A 26,774-nucleotide genomic window follows, 5' to 3' on the forward strand; every position below is an offset into this window, starting at 1 on the left:
TGAGACACCGTAGAAGCACAATATAACAATATCTAACATGAAATACACAATGTCACATACAAAGTGGTAAATGTAACACATGTTATATCTGGGATTTCACTTTCTCAGTAAAGTACAGATTCTAGTACTTTTATTGGGTTGAGTCCCATGTGGGATTCGAACACACACCCTCAGAGTCAGGCACCCAATCGTCAGCCGTCTAACCCACTCAGCTACCGCCAAGATGGGACTCAACCCAACAAAGTACTAGAATCTGTACTTTACTTGTAAGTGTAATCCCAGATATTACAAGTGGTACATGATCTTACATGTATACGGACAGGTAGATGTACACATAGCCCCATTACAGTACCTCACGGACGTATACACACAGAGTTGTCACTTGATCCGTGAATGTGTACGTCAGCGTGCACCATAGTTGCTATTTTTAATCAGCCAATCAAGCCACGCCCTCACTACAACGAGGGGGAATCCAGAGTGTGCTCTGACCAATGAACGTTCGGATTACAGCAACAAACTGTAATATTTCACGTGCAACATGTCCCACATGCGGCAGTATGCTCTATGCAATGTTTCAATTTGTGCCGAACTCGATTTGCACAAGATTCATGCCACAACTCAGGTTCATAGGTCTTCAATGTTATACACAGCCTCACTTATGTACAATACATAATGTGTATTCACGGGCGATATAGGAACGTAGTGTATACAACCGTGAAAAACTGACGATGATACAGTCTCAAAGAATGAATGCTTAGAGGACGATTTCACGTAGATTTGATTTCATTACAATTCGTAGCTACGACAGTCGGAATAACGTGAATTAATGTTCAAGGCGTCGTAAAACGCACTGGTGCTGAAACTATAATGGCAGACTGCCCATACTGGCGGTCGGATGCGGGAAAGGGGCGTCACTAGGTTACACGCTATGTTGTCCATTTCCAGCCATCTATGCTGGCCTTCTTGATCGGGTGATCTGACTCAGTGACCTCTCTGTTTGCCCTTAATAGTACCCTGATGCCCTGGATCGTTGTGCTCAGAATATCAATCACTGACGTGTCTCGCCAAGGCGGCGTCAAAAATAGGAATAGTTCGTGTGATAGACAATCAACATTCCAATGATGTGCTAGAATGTGTAATAGTGAGACTCCGTCTGTTTAATTGGGCTGATGGTAATGTGGTTTCCGAGAGACGCCACGGACCGCCGCCATATTGCTGGAATATTTCTGAGTGCGGTGTCAAACAATATTCAACGTTCAACGACACCAACTTACTCCAGCCTGTGTAAACGTCTACCGCGACCTAACAGCTTTACACCTTCCAGACTAGGAATTGAACCGAACGCCACAACAGTGTAACATATATACAGAATTATTGCAAAGGTTTCTAAATATCAGGGGCCTTTATTGAATGAATCAGAGCTCTGTCATGACCACACAGCGAAATGGCACGCTTATATTACTCGATAGTGTCATATCTGCGTCAGAAAGGTGACTAGCTTTATATAGACTACAGCTTAAGTAATAAAGGATAATAATATAATAGCATCTTCCATCTGAGTAGACAAGCTGGTTGACAGGTGCGTGACGATGTATCATGACTTGACCATTGACTGACCTATGTTAAGTTAATTATATTCATGAGTAGATTAAGAGGTTTATCTCTATGTGACCTAGGCTTGGTCATTCTAGTTGGCTAGATATTGCTGTTGGCCTGTCTGTGGGGGTCGCCGGAAGAAGGTTCCTGTACGTAATGGTCTCCCTGGGGTTGTCTGAGTAGAGTCTTCAGTATGTCATGCATAACGTAGAAAGGGATTAAGATCGCTGTAAAGGGCAGATCGCCTGAAACATTCTGTCAGTTCGAGCTATGAGAGTGAGGATGGGGTATTCAATCTGTTTGATTAGTGCAATGCAGTTCAAGCATTAATCTTACATTAGCTGGTTTACACTTGTGTAACCAGTGAATCGGAAGTGTGTGAACACGTAAAACAATAACGGAGACAATCTCTGGCATGTTTTGTTTTACAGTTCATTATAATTCACCGAGAAATACACTTAGTGTAATACTCATACACAGAACGTGTGTGCACGCAATATACGCAGCACACAGCACTGACCTACGTCGAGAACATTTTTTTGCAAAGATTCATAAATACAGGAGATTATATGAGTGCCCATGTCATACTATGTTTACGACACGAGTGCCTAAATGTTGGTATTTCCCGAGCGAGAGCGAGGGATATGCCGATATTTAGGCACGAGTGTCGTAAACATACTATGATATGGGCACGAATATAGTATTATGTTTATTACCGAAGTCGTCAAATTGAGGAAAATAAACCAAAATCTACTTTCAAACACAGGCTGGCTTTTCGCCGTCGCCGCAACGTCACAGAAGAAACGCGACGTCATAGCCTTGTTCATGACGTCACGTCACCATGACAAAGTGATATTTTGCCCTAGGGCATCGTATGAAGAATATGAACCCCGATATGTTCGCCCTCGTAGGTAATAAATAACAGTGTTCACACACTGGCAGCAGATGGTATGCTCCATTCGATGACAGTTAAACTTGAAACAAACAAGAATGACCATTCGATGGCGACTTGTTGCAAGCAAGCATCATAGTGGTATTTGGGATACGTTTGTATTGTTTCGGTTACTGTTCAGTCCAGCAACGTTTCGTTAGCGTTTGTAATGTTGCGGTTACATCCGATTTTCAAGTATGTGGTTATGTCAGATTTTCAAGTGTGTGTGGCTTACATGTGTGGGTTACATTCGATTTTCAAGGGTTATGTCCGATTTTGGGATTATGTCCGATTTTCAAGTGTGTGGTTGTATCCGATTTTTAAGTGTGTGGTTACATCCGAATTTGAAGTGTGTGGTTACATCCGATTTTCAAGTGTGTGGTTACATCCGATTTTGAAGTATGGGTTACATCCGATTTTCATGTGTGTGGTTATATCCGATTTTGAAGTGTGTGGTTATGTCCGATTTTCATGTGTGGTTATGTCCGATTTTGAAGTGTGTTGTTACATCCAATTTTCAAGTGTTTGGTTATATCCAATTTTCAAGTGTGTGGTTATGTCCAATTTTCAAGTGTGTGGTTATGTCCAATTTTCAAGATTTTGAGTATGTCCATTTTTCAAGTGTGTGGTTATATCCGATTTTCAAGTGTGTGGTTATGTCCAATTTTCAAGTGTGTGGTACTATCCGATTTTCAAGTGTGTGGTTATATCCAATTTTCAAGTGTGTGGTTATATCCAATTTTCAAGTGTGGGGTTATGTCCAATTTTCAAGTGTGTCGTTTTGTCCAATTTTCAAGATTTTGAGTATGTCCAATTTTCAAGTGTGTGGTTATGTCCGATTTTGAAGTGTGTGGTTATATCCGATTTTCAGGATTTTCAGTTATAAATATACATCCATTTAGATGCATGGGCGTATGATGTGTGATGACCTCCGCTCGTAATTATATATAAATACAGCAGAATCACCCAAACCCACCCTCTACGATATGTACAGCGTATTGTATGGCTAGTTTATTTAATATCTTTAAGGCGCCGCGGTTTGCCCTTAGCCCCAGGCTCCGCAATTCACTATGCAGAGGCGTCACTTGGGCGTGCAGAAACTTGTGACCGTTGATTCGAATTTCGGTTTACCTTCTGTATGTTCCTCAGTTTGTCTGTACCGGCCTTGCTTGGGTTATATGAAAGTGCTAAACGTCTGACACCTGCATGACTTCGGGCTTTCATCCCACATTAAGCAGACCCGCCGTGATATAAATAGAATGGTGCTCGAAGGTGCGTTAAATCCAACTAATATATTTATATCCCAACAGAAAGGAGATATAATGCAGTGTACTATACAGTCTCAAACTATAAAATTTTAAACAGCCAGTGTATGGTTTTAACACTAGCTCAGCTGCAGGTGACAGGGGCCTACCACTGCTTCCCACGCAGAACGCTGACGTTTACCATCTTCCTGAAATGTACGACCTCAGTGCTCATCAGAAATATGGATGATCTTTGTCAGAGACAATATGGGATTCGAACACAATACTAGCGGGTTCTCATAACCCTGGTCTTTAAGCTACAGACAGTGTGTGATTGCCGTGCTCTACTACTTTAACGTAGTCAACAAAATGTTCTGCTGGTGCTTTTGGCGTGATGTATCAGTGAAAGAATATCTTGTACTTGTTGTTTCTTGTCGGTGTTCTTAAAGCCATTTTAGCACTAAAGACCTTTTGTGTTAAAGCACACTACCCGTGGGGTTTGAATAGATTGGTGATCGGGCTCCGTGACGTAGTTGTCATTTTACAACTGCGTGGACAGATGCTCACTCTATCGACCACTGGTCCACTTGGAGATTTACAGGCCGCCATCTTAAGGATTGGACTATTGCTGGAGGCGGAGTCCAACAACAACAACAACAACAACAACAACAACACACACAGACCTCTGAAAGAATGTTAAAGCCCATCTTACTGCCTTGTACCACCAGTGCATCTTACCGTCATAACGGGGGCCATGGGGTAGCCTAGTGGTTAAAGCGTTCGCTCGTCACTCCGTAGACCCGGGTTCGATTCCCCACAAGGGTACAATGTGTGAAGCCCATTTCTGGTGTCCCCCCGCCGTGATTTTGCTGGAATATTGCTAAAAGCGGCGTAGAACCATACTCACTCAGTCATTACTGTCATGACAAAGGAAAATCACAGGTCAGTGTAAGACGTTGACCTTATAAGAAACACGTATAACTAGGAATGAGAAATACGCTATAACAGCGCCACCACCAACCCAATAATGACCCACTTACTGAGGAAACATGGTAGGAGCGGCTTAACACCACCGAGGCACTCTTTAAGCCGAAAAGTATATATTTACCTCGTGTCCTCTGTGAACGAATAATGTCGTCGACAGGTGGTCAATACTCTTCATTAAAACTTACGATGTGTTTGATCTCGTTGGTTCGATACAAATTAGTTTTAGACGGATGCGGAGAAAGGATTAAAAAATCCAATTGTCCTCTTTGTGCCATGAAATTGATCGAACTTTTTTTTCCCCTGGCAAATGCAGTTTTTTAGTCAGTGTTTCAAATCTTGAAAATGTCTGTCACAAGAATAGTGGGACAGTAAGTGGGGTTTTAACGAATAGCTCGTGTTTACACACAGGCCATGCATGTGTTTTAGTGGCGTTAAGATAAGTCAATCTTTCTATAGAAAGATAATATTCGTTCTGTTTACAACATTGAGTAGGTATTTTTAAAAAGTTGTTAATCAGTTTTCAATTAATCAAATGTAATGAAGGTGGGTAAATAAATGCAGTTATTTTTATAATTCACAAATCCATTAATAAATAAAATATCTAATATACAAAGAAATTAATTCAGTATGGATATGGTGCTACGTGTATGTCCAACGTAATTTGGCAAAGAACTGAAGATACAATATAAAAAAAACATCCTAGTTACATTGATGAAATGTGAAGTCGTGGTATAAAACATATGTCGCGTCTTGGTTTAAAAAACAGTTAGGGAATGAGTAGCTCTGAGAATTACTTCCCCAAAACCGATCATTCCTCGCATCAGAGGTCGCTGCTAGCCTAGTTTTACTACAAAATTCCATTCACGGTTTTAGGGAGGGGAGGTTTGTGACAAATCAATAATTTTTGATAATTCGGTAAACGTTGGGCTTCGATCTCGTGAACATCATGACATACTCGCCAGCATAACATGGACATTATGTAGCATGTGAAACCGTCGCACTGTGTCGAGATTATCTTATCAGTGATAAACCCGACACCCCCACACAGTAGACTGTTCCACCTCGTGGAGCCGGTGTAAAAGTGTATTCAGTGTTGGGGTCGCCTGTGTAAGTGTTCGTGTTATCAGCTGTCAAGTTGGGAATTTTACATTCTGAGAACACCGAATCAAAGTATCGAAAATGCGTTGTTGGTTAGTTGTGGCATTAATTGCCTTCGTTGTCGTCTGTGACGCGAGGAGGGTGAAAAGGGAACATAAGCATCATACGAAAACACACCACAACCAACACGAGAAATCCGTGAAACACCACCTCGAAACGGACAAGGTAAGTTTGCTGTCATGCTGCGCAAACTCTATACCCGTCTGACAGAAAATCTTTTGTTCAGAATATTATGTATATCCTGGCGGGCGTCATACATCTGTGGCGTGTGTGATATACAAAATATCCACCGGTGATTAAACTTTTAACACACTATGTGCTATTTTTTTTACCTTACATTGTTACCACATCAAACTTTGTTTGAAAAAGTTTCTCTTGCGAAAATGACCTTTTGACACGTTTTGTATTTCACTCTCTTTTCCTATAATTTTTGTTGAAAAATTATGTTCAAGATCAAACAGTTTTTGTGAAATATATTTCCACTATTAAGACACATTTTGGATATTGGAAATTTATTTCAAAATAATACATATGAAAAATAGATCAATTCAATTTATCATCAGTTAATAACATTGAAATGTTAATTATGGGGTAAAAAGTCTATAGTCACGTCAAATAATCTACCTAAAGTGCCCCAAAGTAAATACTCAATATTTGTTACAATATGTCTAGACAAGGTTGAGACACAATCTGTGCTATGCACTCCCACAGGTAACAGGATTTCACCTTTCCAACTATTTTAGGATATGAACCATTCAAACATGAACATGTGACTTTTGCATGCCCATATTTTTCAATTCCTACCCTAACACCCAAATCCTTTGAGAATCTTATACATTTCAGTTTGGTGTGTCAGGTAAGGTTTAGATCCCCCACACTGAGTAAACTATATGGGGGCCAAGAGCACCAAAATGAGGCCATGTGTATTTGTTGAGGGCTGTCGCTCAGTCACCAGGTACAAGCTGTCGAACCACGCTGATGGTGTGGCTATATATATCTGTGATGAAAAACTCCTCACCTTTGAGGAGGAGTTTGGAGAAGGCCAACTTTTTTTGTCATGTGTTGACATTTGTAATTTTATTTATGTAGTTGAGGTCTTCGTCAAGTATGTGTTGATTAAACAGGTTTAAAGAAGTTATATCCTTACCTATGAGGAGTTTGGAGGAGGAGGAGAACTTTTTTATGGTCATATGTTGACATTTGTAATTTTATTATGTAGTTGAAGTCTTCTTCAAGTAGGATTGAAGGGATTTAAAGAAGTTATGAGTGTTTCTTTAACTGTTTGGTTAATGATGCTGCGTCCCAATATACAATGAGCAAACATCACAGACAATTAAGGAAAGGGAACTGTGTTTGTTGACATAGTTGTTGGAAACCCACATTGAAATGTATTTCTATAGGTTTTTTTATAAGAAATATTTTTCCTCTTTCAGGCAATATCCTTCTATATGGCAGCTACCTCTCAGAGTCACACAAATATTCGTTATCAATCATTTATGATTTTGTTATATTTTAGCTACACTACTTTCTTTCATTTCCAGTACACATGTAGTTATCTAGGATTCTAAACAAATTCAATTCTGGAAGGCAAAATGAGACATATTTTTTCAAAATAGGGATCTTATTGACATTTTTATTTTCTAAAATTTAGTGGCATTTCATCACTCATTCACACTCATTTCTGATGGTTTTGCACATTTTGAAAAATAACTGGTATATAATGTAAAAACAACTGGCATATGATGTGTTTTAGAAGATTTCAAATGTCTAACTTAGGAGGATCTGTGAGGCATGCTTTCCTTAAATATACATTGAGTGATGACATCCTTGTGGAACAATCTGACCTGTCACCACTGTGGATTCATGTGATCATGTGACAGTACCTATTTGTGTTGGGGTAGTGAAGGAATAATGAGTTCAATATCTTGCTATGTTGTATAAATGAGTTGAAGCTGTAAGACGTGAGACAGCAACAGTATCATGTCTGAATTAGATAGGAATCATTTACAATTTGAAAACAATTGCTTTTGAGACTACAGATTCAAGAGGCCTGGGGTGGCATTTTGTTCATTGCCGTTCATTGGCACTTTAAGCAATTGGGTGTACAGAATCTGTTTACTGAACAGCAGAATTTCTGCATTCTTGAGACAAAGTTATTTCAGGATGACTTGTTGACTTTAACTGCTGACTTGTATACGTGTTAACAGGAAGAATTACACCCTCTGAATACATGGTCAATTATGGCTGACTCATGCGAGTGTTTTAATGTCATGTACAGCGAGGTCAAGTGCTTTGACCTCGAGGTGTGGCAACTCACTAGGTAAAATACCTTCCGTTACTGCCAGGATTTGCTTATCTGTGTTTGAACTCTTCACGTTTTTAGCCATTATCATTGGTCTGACAGTACCATGCCCTCCCAAGTGAAGAGTTTGGCTATTCTCACACAAATTTGGCTGACATGCCTTAATATTACTGAAATAATGTACTTTAAGCACTCATCGTCTCACACTCACTCACTCGGGGTGATTTAAGCATTCACTTCTCACGCCGAAGACCCGGGTTTGATTCCCCTCATGGGTACAATGTATGAAGCCAATTTCTGGTGTCCCCTTGCCGTGATATTGCTGGAATATTGCTAAAAGGCAAACAACTACACTCTAACTCATAGATATTCATAAACAATGATTGTCATATTGGTGAGAATATGTGATACATCAGGTCTGCTCCATAAATCTACATTGAGGGACAATAATCCTGATTTAAGTCCTTATGGAACAATTTGACCTGTCACTGCTGTGGTTTCACAATCTCACTATTTCCAATCGCGAAAACAGTTTGTTGACATGTGACCATCCACCTACAACAAATATATGTCAGAACCCCTTGATACACTGTGCCACAAAGTATATCAAAATAAGTGACGTCAAATATGAATTGTAAGAAAGCCGTGCAAGTGAGAGCTGAATGTCAATGATTTACCTCAAGATATCGATGGGCTCTTATTAATGAATATCTCAACAGCAAATCCAATGCCAAGTCAGTGTGGGGCTCTATGCTTATTGTAAGTGGGATTACATTGTTTGAATTAAACTTTATGTGAGTGAATAAACATCTGATCATTACCCAGAGTAAGTTTCATTCATTCCAACATCTGTGCTCTAGGGGACTAATGGTGGATATTATCCCAGTGGAGAGATATGCATATGGGACGTGATTCTTTGCCTCTGGGAAAACCTATATGAAATGACGTGTCGAAGTGCATTAGGATTAATACTGGAATATGATTTTCTGCCTGTACAAGATGATTCAAGGCCGTTCCATTATGCTTTCCTTTGTTTTCTTTCATTTTGTAATGGAGAAATGAGAATTTGTTGGTTCTACTTCCAGATTAATGGTGATTTCTGATTTAAACTAATGTTATCGTTACAATGCATTTTCTTGATTTTGTGTATTGACTTACTGTTGTGTCAGTTTTACTTAGTGGTAGTGGGGTCTTGTAGTGGTAAAAGCGTTAGAACGTCACACCGAAGACCCAGGTTTGATTCCACACATGGGTACAATGTGTGAAGCCCACAACATGTGTGAACTCGCTCAGTTTTACTTGTTTAAGATTATAATGCACATTCAGAAAGGAATTCTGGCTCAGAATCAAATGGGGCAGTGGGGTAGCCTAGTGGTTAAAGCGTGCGCTGGTCATGCCGATGACCCGGGTTCGATTCCTCACATGGGTACAATGTGCGAAACCCATTGGTGTCCCCCGCCGTGATATTGCTGGAATATTGCTAAAAGTGGCGTATAACTTCACTCACTCACTCACTCACTCAGAATCAAATGCTAAGACCGTTGTTTGACGTAGGCATGATCATATAACGATTGATGACAGAATGTTTCCTTGCCAAGTGGTAAGTATGGTATCGGATGTCACACTGCAACCTTTCTATCAGCAAGGGAATGTTTACAGTCCAGGTCCTGTAACATTGTACAACCATGAATCATTTGTAAATCTATCCAACTTGGTGGGATCGGTGTGAATATTTACAGCTGTTTCCTGTTTGAAGCCATGATCGCTTTAATAGCACCATTTTCTGGCTGAAAACCATCCTGCTGATGGTTTGGAATAAACTTATATTATTTCAGTGATAAGATGGTCATCAGAACTTTGTATGCATTTATTATGCAGTCAGTTTTCACAATAGAAGACCAATGCCACAACCAGATATATGAAGCAGTGTTTATGCAGGTGTTGTATTCTCCTTGTTTAACATTGCTGTGTACCTTCCGTGTCATCTGTTACTGTTTGTTTAAAAAATATGCAGTATTCATCTTGTTGGGGTTGAGGATAGAAAAGTTAGGTCTCAGCAATCTCATTATATCATTATACACCACTGACCTAGGTCACTATCTGCAATACTGCTTATTGGATTGTCTGGTCCAAAGTTGATTATTTATAGCTTTAATGTTACAGAGTACAGCATTAAATACAAACCAAATAAACAAGCACCATAGACGTGATTGTGATAAATGTATAAAACATGTTTTACCCTGAAACCAGAACACTATACTACACCTCTACACATTTTATAGACATATCACATACAAAATGCAGTTGTTATGGTTACCAAGGCCATCTGTTTTGTTCTATGATTGTAATATTAGATACAAACATCTTGTTCCTGGCCAGATTTTCTAAGAATGGTAAATGTACTATTGATAAGGGGCTGTGTTGGATAGCCAGATGCCTGCTTGTCTCACAAATACCGAGTGTTTTGCAAAATAAGTACAAATAGTGCAGCATATTTCTGGTGTCGTTATATTGCCAGGATCAGTAGCAGGTACCACAGTCTCAGTTGCTAAACCACACTACTCTCAAGCACACTCCCTCAGATTTATGTAGTAACTAACAGTATTGAAAGCTAATTTAAGCGCGTGAAGAAACGTATATCTAATTTAAGTATAATATCTTGACCACAGCATTAAATCACCTCCCCTACCATACATTACCAAGAATAGCTAAAGGAATGCTGCATCAGCAGAATGTAGTGTCAGTTTCATGTGTATATTCAGATAACATTTTGCTAAAGAAATGAATAAAGCCGTACGTAATGTATTTCCTTTCTGTATTAAATTACTACAAATATCCTGACATTTGTAAGTCATAAATAGATTAACCTACTCTTAGTTTCCAGTCTCAAGTGCATCAAGCCATGTTAGCTTAGTCTGGTGACACTGCAAATGTCTTACATCCAATGAACTTCAGTTAACTCCTTTGGGATTCATGTTACAAGTGGTTCATTGTCAAGCCAGGATGTGAAGACAAACTCCAGTGTGCTGATTGAGGGCCAGAATTCCACGGGGAGCAATTTTATCATTGCTGTTAATCAGAATAAAACTGAGGACAATACATAAGGAGAGTTGTAAGCTGTTGACAAATCATTATCTGTCCCTCCTGGAATGTTAAGCATCACTGTCGACAGTCACTGGCCAGAAAACAAGAGGTTAGATTTATGTCTTAAAGGATAATTTTCTTCAAGAGCCCTTAACTGTTATTTGTGTTTCTTTTAAAATCAAGCACCTCCTTAAAAAAATCTTCCTTGCACACATTGGTGATAAATTTTAGCAGTTTTTTGAAAATGCAATTGGTAAAAGTAGAAATAAATATTGCCCTGACAAATTGAGTTATCTGCCCCTGCCAGAAGAAAACTTGCCATGGCCCGAGAGATGGGGATTTATTTCAGCCACACATTATGTTATGTTAATATAGGGTTTGATGCATACATTTTATGTGATGTCCTCCAGCATGCCAAATTGAATATACAAAACTGAACCTGTCAGCATGTTGCAGTTATCACTAGCAAGGTGCCCTGCAATGTGTCCTGCAAGGTGCCCTGCAAGGTGTCCTGCAAGGTGCCCTGTTACGTGTGTTTGACATGAGCGGTATTACACATACATATTCAATGCAGATGAATTGAAACAGGTCATGCGAATGTATTGTAATAGATGAAGTCATGTGTTCAGATGACTCCCATACACTACCAGGGCTGGAAGAAAGACTTGTGATGCAGGCTGTGTTCCTTCTGTTGTTAAGTTCACTGATGGTGATGTGTAATTGTCAGGTAGTAGATCAAGTGGAATGATGATTGTCAGCCTGCTATTCTCAACGTGGCTAAGTCGACATGTTAGGAGTATGTTCCAGGTGCATAATAGGTCAGATGTCTGTTGCTGGTAGATAAAGCAGGGTTTATTATTAGACATTTTCCAGCTGTATTCATGCTTCAGTGTTTTGGACAGTTTATAGCATAGGTCATGAAAAAGAAGTACAATGAAGAAGGAAGGAGTCGTGATAAAATAATACAAACATTATGGAGGTTTGTCAGTACATAAGTGGGTGAGTTTGGTTTTACGCTGCTTTTTTGCAACATTCCAGCAATATCACGGTGGGGGACACCAGAAAGGTGCTTCACACATTGTACCCATGTGGGGAATCAAACCCGGGTCTTCGGCGTGACGAGCAAACGCTTTAACCACTAGGCTTCCCCATCGCCCCTCTGTACATCAGTGCATCAAAAGCCTTGTATGTAATGCTGAGATTACTTTCTGATGACGCATAGAGTATGTGTTTCATGTACGTGATTTATTTCCCAGTCCCCAACCTTTTGTGAATTTGTGAATGGATAAAAACTGAGCAGGTATAACTTCACTGAACACAAGACCATTGTATTCTGTTCAGCAGAGGCTTGACAAACAATGTCATTTGATATTATTCATGTCCTCTGTCATAACCAACACATCAGGCACAAACAAGGCTTGTTATATTTGCATCCGGGAATATGTATACTGTATGGCAAGTGGTGTTATTGCTGGAAATATATCTTTGAGGGTAGCCAAGTGGTACGGGCATCTTCTGGTTGCTCTGAAGACAAGTTCAGTTCTCGTAATTGGAGAATGCTGTGATTTCACTTGAACAATGATATTGTGTAATGCAACCGATCTGACTCACTTCACTGCAATGTGCAATGTCTGTTCCTTGAATGTAGATGCATGATCTCATACAGATATCCTAGCCTCTTACAAATGATTACTGAAGGCCTCTCACTGGGAGAAAGATATCCAGATGACCCTTCTTGCGGATCTCGCTGTCATATTTGTTTGTGGTCAAGGCTTGGCGTCATAGCGACAGAATTACGTGAACAGTGTTCATTTTGACAATAAGTTTCCCAAGTGGCTTTGCTTATGTTTCACGTGATGACAAACGTGTTGATGATGGTGACATTTGGTGCTGCAAACACGCCCTCGCTTCATGACATTTACTGAATGGGTCTACTTACCAAATTAAGACCAGTTTTTCCTGAGCGGATGTTCGATATGTCATACATTCACACCCACCTAACATTTGCCTAATGTATAAGAGCATCAAACCTCCCATAGACTATGAGGTAATTAGGATTCTATTTACAAAGGACGTTTTGTTTGTGCAAGGAATCTTTCAATCCTGTCTGGAGATAAGTAGACTAAAAGTTCAAGATGGCTGTCCTGGCGAGTTCAGGTTCCTTGAGGGCAATATCATTTGGTTCGTCGTATTGGTTAATTGTAGAACAGTAGGATGTGTATCAATGTCACAGTACCCTGATGACCTTTAATCTTTATTAATTGTGGGGGGGGGTAGCCAATTGGTTAAAGCGTTTGCTCATGCTGAAGACTTGGGTTCGATTTCCCACATTGGTACAATGTGTGAGGCCTCTTTCTTGCTCCTAACGACCCCACCCCACCCCAATGATATTGTTGGAATAGTGCTAGAAGTGACAAAGTGGCATAAAAACTAAACTTCCTCACTTGATTTATCAGTACTTGATGGTATTTGATGTTTGGGGGAACATATCAAAAACATTTCAGATTATATTTTCGTTCTCCAAAAAGAACAAGGCTGAATAGGTTGCATTGCTTGTTTCATTGTTTCATCATGACGCAGTTTGAAGTGATTGTTTCTACATTTTCACAAATTGTTTTACTTGTGGAGTCCATTCACAAATAGGAATTAATAAAAAACTTGTTTTCTTCTTGTTATAGGGATGATGAGGTAGGTTAATGGTTAAAGCATTTGTCAACATGAACAAGTCCTGTGTTCAATGCCCTGAGTTGGTACAATGTGTGAAACCCAATTCTGGTGTATTCTTGAATATTGCTACAATTTTGTAAAACCAAAATCACGTTTGTGTATCTGATCATGTGTTGAAATGTCATATTCAGATAGTTTTGCTGATATTTGTGATTAGTGTGTTTGGAATTCATGTTCTATTATTTCATGTACCTGTTGTAAATACTAATTGTTTCTCTACATATTGATGCCTGTAGCTTTTGTTTTTGTGGATATTAAAATATATTCAGTTTCAAAACAGGATTGTTATAAAAAGTCTGAAATGTGGTCAATTTTATGCACATATTTCGCATATCTGTCATTGTAATTGGTGGCAAGGACATGGTAATCAAATTTAAGCTTCACAAACTTGTAAACAGTTACAGATGAAGTTGGTGCTTGTGAGGTCGGTGAGAAGGGTTTTTACACGAGAAGTTTGCATGATTCAGGTGTAGAACTTCTGATGGAAATATATCAGATAAAGTGTTTGAATGGCATTTAGTATTGATACACATAAGGGTGGAGTTTATTGATGTCGACTTCTGTAATACAAGGACTCAGTGAAGGAGTAAGGATATACTCTGAAACATTGTTCCTCACTTTACAGAAGTTGACATCCATAAATTACCCTTTTTTAAATCCAGTGTTGAAGGAAAACAGGTTGATCATATCTATGTTCTGTGTTGCTCTGAGTGTATTTGGCCAACTGTAATTTCTTGTAATTGTAGAACAGAGCTGGGCATGAATAATGTTGGCTTGATTTGCCAGGTTGTATCTCTAGCATCAGATGGGGCAGTGGGGTAGCCTAGTGGTTAAAGCATTTGCTCGTCATGCTGAAGACCCTAGTTTGATTCCACACATGGGTACAATGTGTGAAACCCATTTCTGGTGTCCCCTGCCGTGATGTTGCTTGAACATTGCTAAAAGTGGCGTAAAATTAAACTCATTCACTCACTCACTCTAGCTTCAATATTCAAATTTCTAAGATCTTTAGTAAAAAAGATAATTCTTCCAGGTGCCTATGGTCTAATTGAATAATGCAGGTATTGATTGTATGTTATAAAAGTCCTTAATCTCCTATTCCCAAAACACCGAGTTGTTTTATAGATTGCTTTTGTATGTTCAGGTTATGTCAGTGACATGTTCAAGATGGAGTTATTCTATGTACGATGAATATTCTCTTTTATCCATACCGAAGTTGGTGACAGCGGGGTGGCCCAGTGGTTAAAGTGTTTGCTCGTCATGCCAAAGGCCCGGGTTTGATTTCCAACATGGGTACAATATGTGAAGCCCATTTCTGGTGTCACTGACGTGATATTGCTTGAATATTGCTAAGAGTGGCATAAAATATACTCACTCATACCAAAGTTGAGACTACATTTGGATGGTTTTGTCCAAATGTTTGCTTGAAATTCCAATTACAGCAGGCCATAAACCTTTACCATACACTTGGAAGAGCTTTGATCATCCAGACATTTTAAAGTGGTTTCTCAGGTAGGGCCTGAGGTCTCTTCTCTTAATACTGAATCTGCAGAAACAGAGAATGATGGGAAACGTGAGCATGTACAGGTCCCAAGAGTGGGTATTTCATGAAGGTTTCATCTCATAATGATACTTTTTACAGCCAGTCGCTGTCACTGATAGTTTCCATGGGATGAGTTCCACATCTCTACAATATTGCAGTTTTCCATTGCATTTCTCACATGACTTAATCTTACAACATATTTTCTTGATTAAAAGCCAGGCCTCAAATAAAAAATGGGTATCAGTTAAACTTCAAGCCTTGATCAAAGGCTGGGTAGTTTTTGTCAATCTTATGCGCAGAATTCTCCCTATTATATCTTTGTGATTAAACACTGGGGATGAAGAGGAAAGATATATATGCCTAGGCATTTAATTGATGAAATATGGTAATGTGATTTCAAAATTTGATAAAAGTGGAAGCAGAAGTCCAGATTTCCAAAGTTTGCTTAGAAAAATATGAAGTGTGAAGAGCCCTTCAAGAACTGACAGTGTTCAAACTCAAACTCATAATGTAGCTGAAGGATTGCTTGAAAGAAACAAATTTTCAAAAATGATGAGGAAAAGTTTTGATATTTCTAATAAAATTAGGTCTGATGTCTGTAGAACTACATGAAACTGTAGAAGTGATCTGTTCATCTGTGTTGAAAAGTAGGTATTCATCTCATGATTTATTCTGCATCAGAAGACAGGCACGACGTCATCATACTTATGCCCTTTTTTTTCTTATTCTTGAAAAAATATGACCGGCGGATCCGTAAAACAATAAATAATATTGGTCTGGACCAAGATTGAAATGAAAATATTTTTAAAGTAAATCTTTTATTAATAACAGTGCTGATCAGGTAAACAGTGTGATCAGGAAAAAAGGATCTGGGGTAATTTAATAATACAATTGAATGTTTTTTGCCCAAGCTGTTCAGGTATACAAGGCTCTATCTGTTTAGGTCACATTAACTTAAACACAAGTATCTGTTCGCCTGATGGCACTCATGTATCCACTGGAAAGGTTACTGTGAAAGAAGACATATGGCCCAAAGATCTGCTATCTGAGATCATAGGACATATCAGTGTTAAAGTATCTTTACTCTAGATTCTACTAAGTCTAGGCCAATACAGGCCAATACAGTGCTGTCACTCACACTGCTGTCACTCACACTGAAACACATGAGTACAGTCAGTGACATGTATCCTAACAGAACCTGGTAGTCACTCCCACATACTGTCTTAAACAGTTACTCTTCGGCTCTCATACATTCAGATCAACTCTCAATCTCGCTCACACTGGGTAACATACAGACACTCAGAGATCAACTCTTGTTCACCGAGATCAGCTCACTGACCCACACACTGGATGATATCCAGGCAAACAGAAAAGAGACCAATTAGCTGGCCCACATACAGGCAAATTAACGTTCTGGCAGGTGCATGCACGCATGCAAGCACTGCAGTGGTACAAAGAGATCATAGGCCGACTCCCTTGTACAGACATATGCAGCTCAGCGTTCAGGCACATACATGCAAAAGTGAACTGGCACAAACAGAACATAGACCCGACACCACACCACACACCACCACAAAGCTGAAGACTGGTGGTTTGACCCCAACCACATCATACCATAGTAATTGTTGTTACCGTATATGACCGTCTATAAGCCGAATTTTGAGGACCAAAAAAAGCCGTCTGTAGAAGGGGGTCGTCTTATCCATGAGTTAAACTTTCGTCAAACTTTTTTCCAGGGGTAAAAAAACAACATCGTATCACTTCGCTTGAACAAACAACAGAAGACGACTTTGTCAGTAGAGACGTCAAATTTGCAATTAAACATCACTAGACAAGATTAATTACCATTTAAGTTATAAGTTGTTTTTGCTGGGCATTGTTTTATTTGCAGGGATTAAGATTACCGTGCGTATTTGTCTCGTACACAAAGCCGGAAATAGCAATCAGCTGTGCACACATTTCCCGGCGAACAAGTTCAAACATGCACAATAATATAACGGGACGAATTCTGACGCAGTCATCAGTAAAATATAATACAGAATACCGTTATTTAACCCAAAGAAATATATCCTAGCATTGTGTAATTTTAGTTACAGTTTTTGCTCTATAAATTAATTAAGATTACCGTGCGTATTTGTCTCGTACACAAAGCCGGAAATAGCAATCAGCTGTGCACACGTTTCCCCGCGAACAAGTTCAAACATGCACAATAATATAACGGGATGAATTCTATTGATTGAATACTATTATTTAACCCAAAGAAATATATCCTAGCATTGTGTAATAGTTTTTATGTAAAAAATATATAATCAACACTAAGGTTATACGGACCATCATGAGCGTGGTAAGCCGCGTGACATGGAGCAGCGGTAATCAGTTTGTGATTGTTGAATGGGGTAAAATAAGCAAGCCAGTTTGTTGCTACAATAAATATGATATTTAGAGAAGCAAAATATATTATGCATTTTCTGTCAACTACACTTCGTTTCGATCCGTGAGTAGACACAATATATATGACAGTGAATTCTTTGACAGTGACACGGAATTTGATGGGTTTACGGCCGATGACTTGTGAAAATCTCAGAACTCTCTTGCAGAAATGTCAGTGTTTATTGTTAGTGGACTATTTTTCTTATTGTCATATATATATAGATGAAATATGGACACTTAAATAATATATTTTGAAACAAAAGTTGACTTCAGTTTTTATTTACCGATGGTACTTTTTCTCTCCATACTCACCGATTTCACAAAATGGCGTCTCGTTGTTGATGCAAGCAGTGATCGTCGGGATATAAAAAGGAACACAAACACATGTTGCCACAATACACCGGTAATCTTTATTATGTAATATTCTCACCAACACTTACGCTGTATATCCACTTTCCAAATGGCGTCTCGTTGTTGATGCAAGCAGTGATCGTTAAAAAAAGGTAAACAAACACCGGTAATCTTTATTATGTAATATTCTCGTAATGGTGTCTCGTCGTTGATGGAACATACTTACCGGGTACTCTGGTCTCTGTTGGCCGCGACCCATCGCGGGGGGTCGGCCTATCCATGAGAGATATGATTTTGACACTGATTTTGAGGGTCAAGTTTGGGGGTCGGCTTATCCATGGGATCGGCTTATAGACGGTCATATACGGTACCTTGCCTGCCGGACGCTTGGCGTTTAGGGGATCAAACAAGGACTAATTTGCGCTATTTCTGAGTGTTGTATTCATGTTATTTTGTGCCATGGTTTCTCAGAGGCCTAGCAGTACATGCCACATTACACATGACACATCACACACACCATCACACATTGCTCACCTGATTACACCACACCTCACCTCACCCACACCACACACCTCATTACACAGCTCACCAAACCACACATTACATGCTCACCACACACACCATCATACATTGCTCACTATGTAAGTGCAATAACCTCAGTTTCCCTTCACCTCATACACTCCTGCAGAGATCACACCCAGACAGGTAGTGACTCGGCATATATTGTCTTGACTGGAGACTAGGAGAAATCTGTTGTGTCTCAACCTGTGTTATTCAATACTTCATGTTGGTAATATAATCCTACCACAGCACATGTAGTGATCACATACAGTCTTGTGTGTCAAGCTTAGAGAATATAATACTGAATTTATATATCCTGATGCAATTATTGATGGTTTGTATGTCTGGTGTATCTATGCTTCAGTTTGTGTTGCTGAGTCCCCCACTAGACAATACTCCAGCTATACAACTAGACATGAGTCTAGCTACATCAACAGGATTTATCTGCACCGACCCAGAACCTGATGTTCTGTAGTAAATATCATCAAATCCAGAATTAGAAACATTCCAATTATTTAAAAAAATTTAATAGCTAGAATTCCTTTTACAGTAGGGGGGCGGTGGGGTAGCCTAATGGTTAAAGCGTTGGCTCGTCACGCCGAACACCCGGGTTTGAATCCCCACATGGGTACAATGTGTGAAGCCCATTTCTGGTGTCCCCTGCCGTGATTTTGCTGGAATATTGCTAAAAGTGGCGTAAACCAAACTCAGTCAGTCAGTTTTACAGTATGGATAACAACTTTTATTTCGTGACTGCAACATTTCGGTGTAGATTCTTGTATCATTTGTCAAGCAAGAATGCCACTCAAAAGAAAAAGTTGTTTTATTTTATTATAATGACTCAATTGAATGCATTCTCAAAATACAGCTTGAAAGAGTTCTAGTTAAAAAAATATGAACTTTTAAAGAATCCGATGTTTACTCAGTTTGATTGCCAGGGGCACTTAGTTTTAGAATCTTGGATAACTCACTGATGATGGCAGTATGTTAATATTTGAGTCTGGATATCATAAGCGTCAATCCATGTCATTAGAGGAGGATGATATGCGATCCACCAAGTCATTTTCCCTATCTGCTCAGTCCTGGTTAAATCTCCTCTGACATGCAGCTTTGGGAACTGGGGACCTCTGCTATTACCCAGGGTGCTTGGGACCTCAAGTCCTACCCAGGGTGTTTGGGATCCCTACTTTTACCCAGGGTGCTTGGGACCCTTTACCCTTTACCCAGGGTGCTACCCAGGGTGCTTGGGACCTCTACTCTTACCCAGGGTGCTTGGGACGTCTACTCCTACCCAGGGTGCTTATGCCTCACCTGTCATGCTTCGTCAGTGTATACATCCCGACATGGGTTTGAAGCCCATTTCTGGTGTCCCCTGCCGTGATATTGCTGGAATATTGCTTAAAAGCAATCAGTCAGTGGTCAGTGTATACAGTTCCAATGAGATATGGTTGGATAGAGCAGGTCAGCTTTATAATCATGACATTTTTGTAAGGATTGTCATAAATACTACAGACTTCAGTATTATCAGAGTTTCCATTGATGTAGTACCACATTCATTTCAGTTAGGTCAGATTGACCATTGACATCCTGCAGTAAATTTGTTTTATCAAAATTGCACCATTGAAGGGTGCAGTATAGTTTTCAAAAGGTTTTTGGGTATACATGTGGAGAACATTTCCAAATTTGACACATAAGCAGTTCCCTATTTTGACATATAGAGTATGTTCCTGTGTGTTTTCAGGCGAACTCTTGGTTTTGCCTTTGCATGTGTTTGTGATGGGTGCTCAGTGTTCTCACTATAGGTGATATCTTGGTACCATCACTATTTGGTACTGATTTATAGACACATGCTTCTGAGAAATTCACTCTTACTGAACTGGCTTTTGGCAGAAATAATCTACGATAATGGATGGGTTCTTTTATTCCAATATGAAAGAATTTCATCCCACAAACATCAGACACCCTTAGAATATAAACATCATTTCATGTGCTTCACTTGCTAGTATGTTTACATCGGAAATGGGGAGTTCACGTTAGAAGCATGCTCCATCCGATTGTGTCACCTTCATTACCCTCAAAGATTACAGAACGAGGTACTGCTGTGAAGTGCTTTAGTGAAAGTCTTTGAAGTGGATGCGTTCATTTGCATTACCTGGCTTGTGAAACAGGCTGATTGAGGTGCTGTTATGGCTTCTAAACCATTTCACAATTTGTTTAAACTAACATGGGTAGAGCTCGCTGCTTGCTTTATAGGATAATGGACAAAAGAGTTACATGTTTTTACGACTCTGTTAGGTATTTTTTTAATTCATGCTATGGATAAAGATTGTGGATGTGATTTAAGTGTAACTTCATGGAGTACCACACCTGAACCAAGACTTGCTTATCTGATTCTGAAGATGAAGATCGGAACATAATTATGTTTCCTGATATATCATTATCTCAGATTGACATTTGGTTAAAGATTAGCCCAATTCTTTGTTTTTTTAAACTTCTTTTCAATGTCCAAACTTTCTGCAACTTGGAGGCAGACTATTACTGCTTACTGTTATATAGCCTGCAGGGTTAAAACAATGTACACTTGAAAATTGGATTTGACCAAAAAGTGCAAATGTTTTCAAAATACGACTTGTCTAAAAACAGCTTCAGAAACACTTCAGCCTGAGGGACCGCCTCAGTGGTGTAGTGGTTGGAGCGTCAGCCTGGAGAGTGGAAGGTCGCGGGTTCGATCCCTGACCGCGTCATACGCAAAGACGTTAAAATATGGTACTTGTTGGTCCCTGCCTGGCACTCGGCATGAATGGGCACATCAAGGACTGGTCGGCTCGGAGTCAGTATAATGTGTCTGAGTGGGGTATTCATGCTTCACTGCGGCATGGTATCTCAGTGGGCTAGCACTATAAAACCAGCTTAAGTCTGGGCTAGTACAAGCAGACGCACATACACATACACATACACACGCATGCACGTCGTCATATGAGTGAAATATTCTCAAGCACGTCTAAACCCAATTTCAGCTCACCTCACTTCAGCCTGAGGGTCCCAACACAACTACATGTATTATACTTGTATCATTCATGCCTGGCAGTTTGTTTTACATTTGCCATAGCAATTTTCTTGTTCCTTTCCTAATATCCACCTACTTTTTAAGATATGTGTTTTGATATTACCATACAGAGATTGCAGGAGTTTCTTTACTTCTGTTTTTTGTTTTTTGTGAGAGAAGTAGTATGTTAAGGGTTTTGTTTGTGTTTAGGCGTACATATAATGGACTTAAGTAACCAACACACAAGCTGCACGACAGAAGCAGTTTTCTTTTTTGTCAATACAGTACAACATGACCCTGTGTTAAATTTTGCAAATATCTCTGTGACTAAGACTGAAGTGTTTTACCTCATTTTGATTCATAGTGATAAAAATTTTCAAAGTAAAAGAAAGATAAGGCACAGGTAATGTTTTTTTCTACTTTGTTTAATTTTACCTGGAATTGATCAAGAATAATATAATTTTACTGATGGGATTTTGTTTCTTTTAATGTGTTTAAGAATACAGATGTGTTTTTATTGTGAATTATAGAATCAGGAAGCATTCAATGTTCAGTTTATAAAGGGACAAGGGGAGTTGTAACCCCAATCAAGAACCTGCTCCGAGAATCCGACACGTTGGCAAAGGGTTAGTTGCAGGAATGGCAGTATCTGGGGGGAGAAAGACCTATCCAATCAAATTGTGGGAGAAGACTGACTAATTGTAATCAGACAGACTGAAAGCTTGATTAACTTCTTTTGATGTGGATGCCAGACTGATTACACCCGTTCCAGCAGCCATACACACTTTCAGACCTGACCATGTACAAGTGGAGTCCTTGGTCGGAGGATGAAGGGGAGTACCTAGACCTGTTTAAGGGAGAGTCATGAAAGCTGTTCCATATCTCACTTCCGGCCCGTGTACCTGGTAGTACAATTAACTATAATACTCTGCTTTACATAGAGATACAGATATGTTTCATATGGTTAAAAGCCTAGTCAGTTTAGTTTTACGCCGCTTTTAGCAATTTTTCAGCAATATCACGATGGGGACACCAGAAATGGGCTTCGCACATTGTACCCATGTGGGAAATCTAACCCAGGTCTTTGAAGTAACGTGCAAATGCTTTAACCACTAGGCTACCCCACCACAGTAGCTTGTGGGGTGGTTTCATTTTAGGTAATTATATATATATTGCAGATTTCTTCATGCGCCTTTTCCATGTCAGCAGATATGCTCAAGGCGCAACAATGACAGATTAAAAGAGTCTCCAACATTTATACAGCAATATGTACATGTCCAAATAGAGTTGCTAATAATACATTGAAAACAGGTATGTTTTGAGTCCTGACTTGAATGTGGCAATACTATCAGAAACTTTCAGATTGTATGGGAGTGAATTTCACAAGGTTGGGGCTGCATATGAAAAAGTCTGGTTTCCAAAAGTTTTAAGCCTGAAATTTGGCACAAACAGAAGCTCTTGATTGGATGATCGAAGGCAGCGTTTGTTTGAGTAAGGAGTAAGCAGGTCAGAGAGATATGGGGGAGCAAGTCCGTGACGGGCCATGTAGGTCAAGCAGAGGATTTTGTAGTTGCTTCTTGCCTTGATGGGGAGCCAGTGCAACTGTTTAAGAACAGGTGTGATGTGGCCATGTTTGGGAATGCGACTGATAATAAGTGCGGCCGTGTTCTGCACGTTCTGTAACTTATCCAATAGCCTCTGACTTATCCCAAACAGCAAGCTGTTGCAGTAGTCGAGCCTTGAAATCACAAGCGCCCGGACTAAGGCACTAATTATACGGAAAGTGAGCCAGTTCCAAGTTAATATTGAATGATAATTGTATGACAACTTCTTCCAACATTTAGACACATGCATTCCCTGAGGGGCAGTCAGAATATTCCTATTAAAAGTCCAGTGCTAGGCTTACATAAGCGAACATGTTCAAGGAAAAGGATAAAACTGTTATAAAAATACACTGCAAATGCAACAACTTGGACCTTAAGATAGTTTATGATTAAGATAATATGTTATACAGATGTTTGAACAAGACTAAATAAGGAAATTTTTATGATCATATATGTTTTAATGGGTGTATATGTTGAAAAAAAGTAAAATCTTATGATCAAACAATGTTATTCTATCTTCGTTCAAATAACTGAACCGCTGCAATATACCTGGAATATTGCTGAGTGCGGTGTAAAACTACACTCACTCAAATAGCTGAAAAGAATTTGTTTACTGTTTGAGAAGAACATTTGTTATTGTACTTTAAACATCAGTGTCATGTAGAAAGAAAACGTCAGTGACTCCAGTTCCTTGTCAATCAATACTTGGAGATCCTACTTGCTCTATTTTCTTAGTTTACAAACTCCAGCATCTGTAACTCCCGTCTCAGGGCAGACTATTTCTTAAATGAAAACACCAAATTTGAGATAATAATTGAAATAACATCTATCCCTGCTCAGTTGACATTTTGCCAAGAGAATATACAATTTATGGTAAAGCACCCAGTGTCTGAAAGCCTTAATGCTCAGCAGAGGTTTGGTTGGGAGCCAGAAGCCACTACGTAGAGGTCATCAGACCATAATGCTGTTATTGACCATGGAGGTCTCTACGAGAGCCGATCGTTCAATACATGATGACACTGTGTGTGCCCAAGTAATTATCATCTTATAGGGTTTATTTGCACCAAAGCCGTTAACAGGATCACTACAAGTACCATCATCCTCGACCCCACTTCACAACAGACAGGGGGATAAAACTGCCTCAAAGACCATATTTTTACCAACAGTCTCTACAATTTGATCGTAATTTGGATCCGTCGCGAATTTCACCACACCCGACCCGGCTTTCCCTGTCGTGTCGCCAATAATCGACAGTCTGACCGCTAATGAAGTTTGGTAGTCAATATCCTGTGGCTTCCAAGGTCCTCAATACATTGTCTAATTCCTTCAGTGTTGCCACCAATTGAGTTAGCGTGGAACATAAACTCAGAAACGATTAAGCTGATGCGTGCGACCTGGCGACTTTGAGCAAGTCCAGAATATTCTTACCCTCCTTCTGTTGATTGCTTGAGAAGGAGAAGCTTCCTCTGTGTGGATGGACACGATCAATATAGAGAGAAGAAACTTTTTGCATTTAGCCTTACGCATTTGTCTGGAGAACGTGTTTTTGTGATGTGAATGTGGGTTGATGTTATTGTTTGCTTTGAAATTGTCTACTTGGGTCAGTTTCTTAGGCTTCCCGTTGTCAAGTTACTCTATTGATATTTTAAATGATGTGTTGCCTCACTGGAGATGTGTTGTCCTAGTCATGTTCTGTCTGCAACAACATGGAAATTGATATTTTCATGTAGGAAGGTAAATTTGTTAGAGGTTTTGTACTCTGAATTTCTGGACACTTAGAGATTCGCAGTTTTTGTTCATTACTGCATGAATAAAACATTGAAGTCAAATTACAGAAATGTCAAACAATCATGTTGTGTATTTGTTGCAGTAAGAATTCAAAAACTTGTTGAATGAGTGCTTTCCTGACAATATGGGGCATTGGGGTAGCCAAGTGGTTAAAGTGTTGGTTTGTAATGCTGAAGGCCTGGTTTCTATTCCCCATATGGGTACAATGTGTGAAGCCCATTTCTGGTGTCCCCGGGGCAGCCATGACATTGAGCTAATATTGCTAAAAGTGGCGTAAAATTAAACTCGCTCACAATTTATCTGAACATGTATAGATAGCTTCATGACCTTGTGTGTACTAAGTCATTGAGATCTGGCTTACTGTAGGACCTTTGGTGGCTTTAGTATACAGTATCTTGTTGCATAGTGATCTCTGTGTATTGATGAAGACACATGTTTTACCCAAACCTGTTCAGAAGAAATCAGAGATCCATGGCGGTCTGGGTAAGATGATTCCTTCAGACAGGCCAACTGTGAAGTGGCCAAATTTGCTGCTCGTTCACTCAGAGGTAAACAGCACCACCCAAGAGGTTTTGATTGAAATCAACAATGGTAAGTCAATACGAAGCAAATGGATGTATGAATCCCCAGAACTGTGTTAGATCGAAATGGATGTCTATTGGCCAGTTGACTTAATCATACTTGATTGACCACATGCACCAAGTGTCTGAATGCATGTCTTCTTTCCCGCGATGTGGTGATCCGGTTTTACACTATGACTGATTGATTGTCAATCAGGCTGTTATTCTGTCCATCGATGCCAGCGAGGTTTCAGGTGTCATTAGAGGTAATTGAATGTTTACAGGATGATGGTCATCTGAGTCATAAGGGGCAATTGATTGACAATAATTGAAAAAGACTTGCCATGGGTTAATTATGTGCAATCATTTCGTGGTGTTTATTCTTTGGCATGAATAAAAACATGATGTGTTTATAGCTGATAAAAGTACATATTGATGGAATCATACAGTGTAAGACCAGGACCTGGCTCCAATTTCTTGAGTTTTGACTTAAGTTAAAGTTTTTACTCAAACTTGAGAAAACTCAGGAAAATGCATTTCCCAGAATAAACTGAAAACAATATTAAACTCAAACATCGTAGACAATTTAAGTTTAGTCGATAGGTTACTTGAGTTGTTTTGGCTGTTTGATTTAGAAATGCAGTTGAGTTGGAAATTCAGCTGTTTCAAATTGTCAAATTCAGTTTGAAATTTGAGTTAAAACTTAAATTTGTTTCGAGAAATCAGAGCCTGATCTCAGACTTGCATGCATCCCTTTACAAATTTAGGTGGTCTACAAATATACAGCCTGTATATTTAGTGGAGGCAACACCATGAAGAAGAGGTCAAATAAAAGTGAGTGACTTGGTTTTATGCCGCACTC

General features: G+C 39.4%; 1 protein-coding gene across 1 annotated transcript in view; it reads left to right on the top strand.

Moving 5' to 3' along the window:
* The first annotated feature begins 5,823 nt into the window (after positions 1-5,823).
* LOC124283421 (histidine-rich glycoprotein-like) overlaps positions 5,824-26,774 on the top strand; it is a 66,302-nt gene continuing 45,351 nt past the window's right edge. Inside the window, exon 1 of the mRNA XM_046719477.1 lies at positions 5,824-6,081. Coding sequence (XP_046575433.1) covers positions 5,938-6,081 — 144 coding nt within the window. The 5' untranslated portion in view covers positions 5,824-5,937. The remainder of the gene's footprint in view (positions 6,082-26,774) is intronic.

This window comes from Haliotis rubra, unplaced genomic scaffold (genome assembly GCF_003918875.1).
Source record: "Haliotis rubra isolate DU_JTF1 unplaced genomic scaffold, ASM391887v1 Scf315, whole genome shotgun sequence".
NCBI lineage: Eukaryota > Metazoa > Mollusca > Gastropoda > Lepetellida > Haliotidae > Haliotis > Haliotis rubra.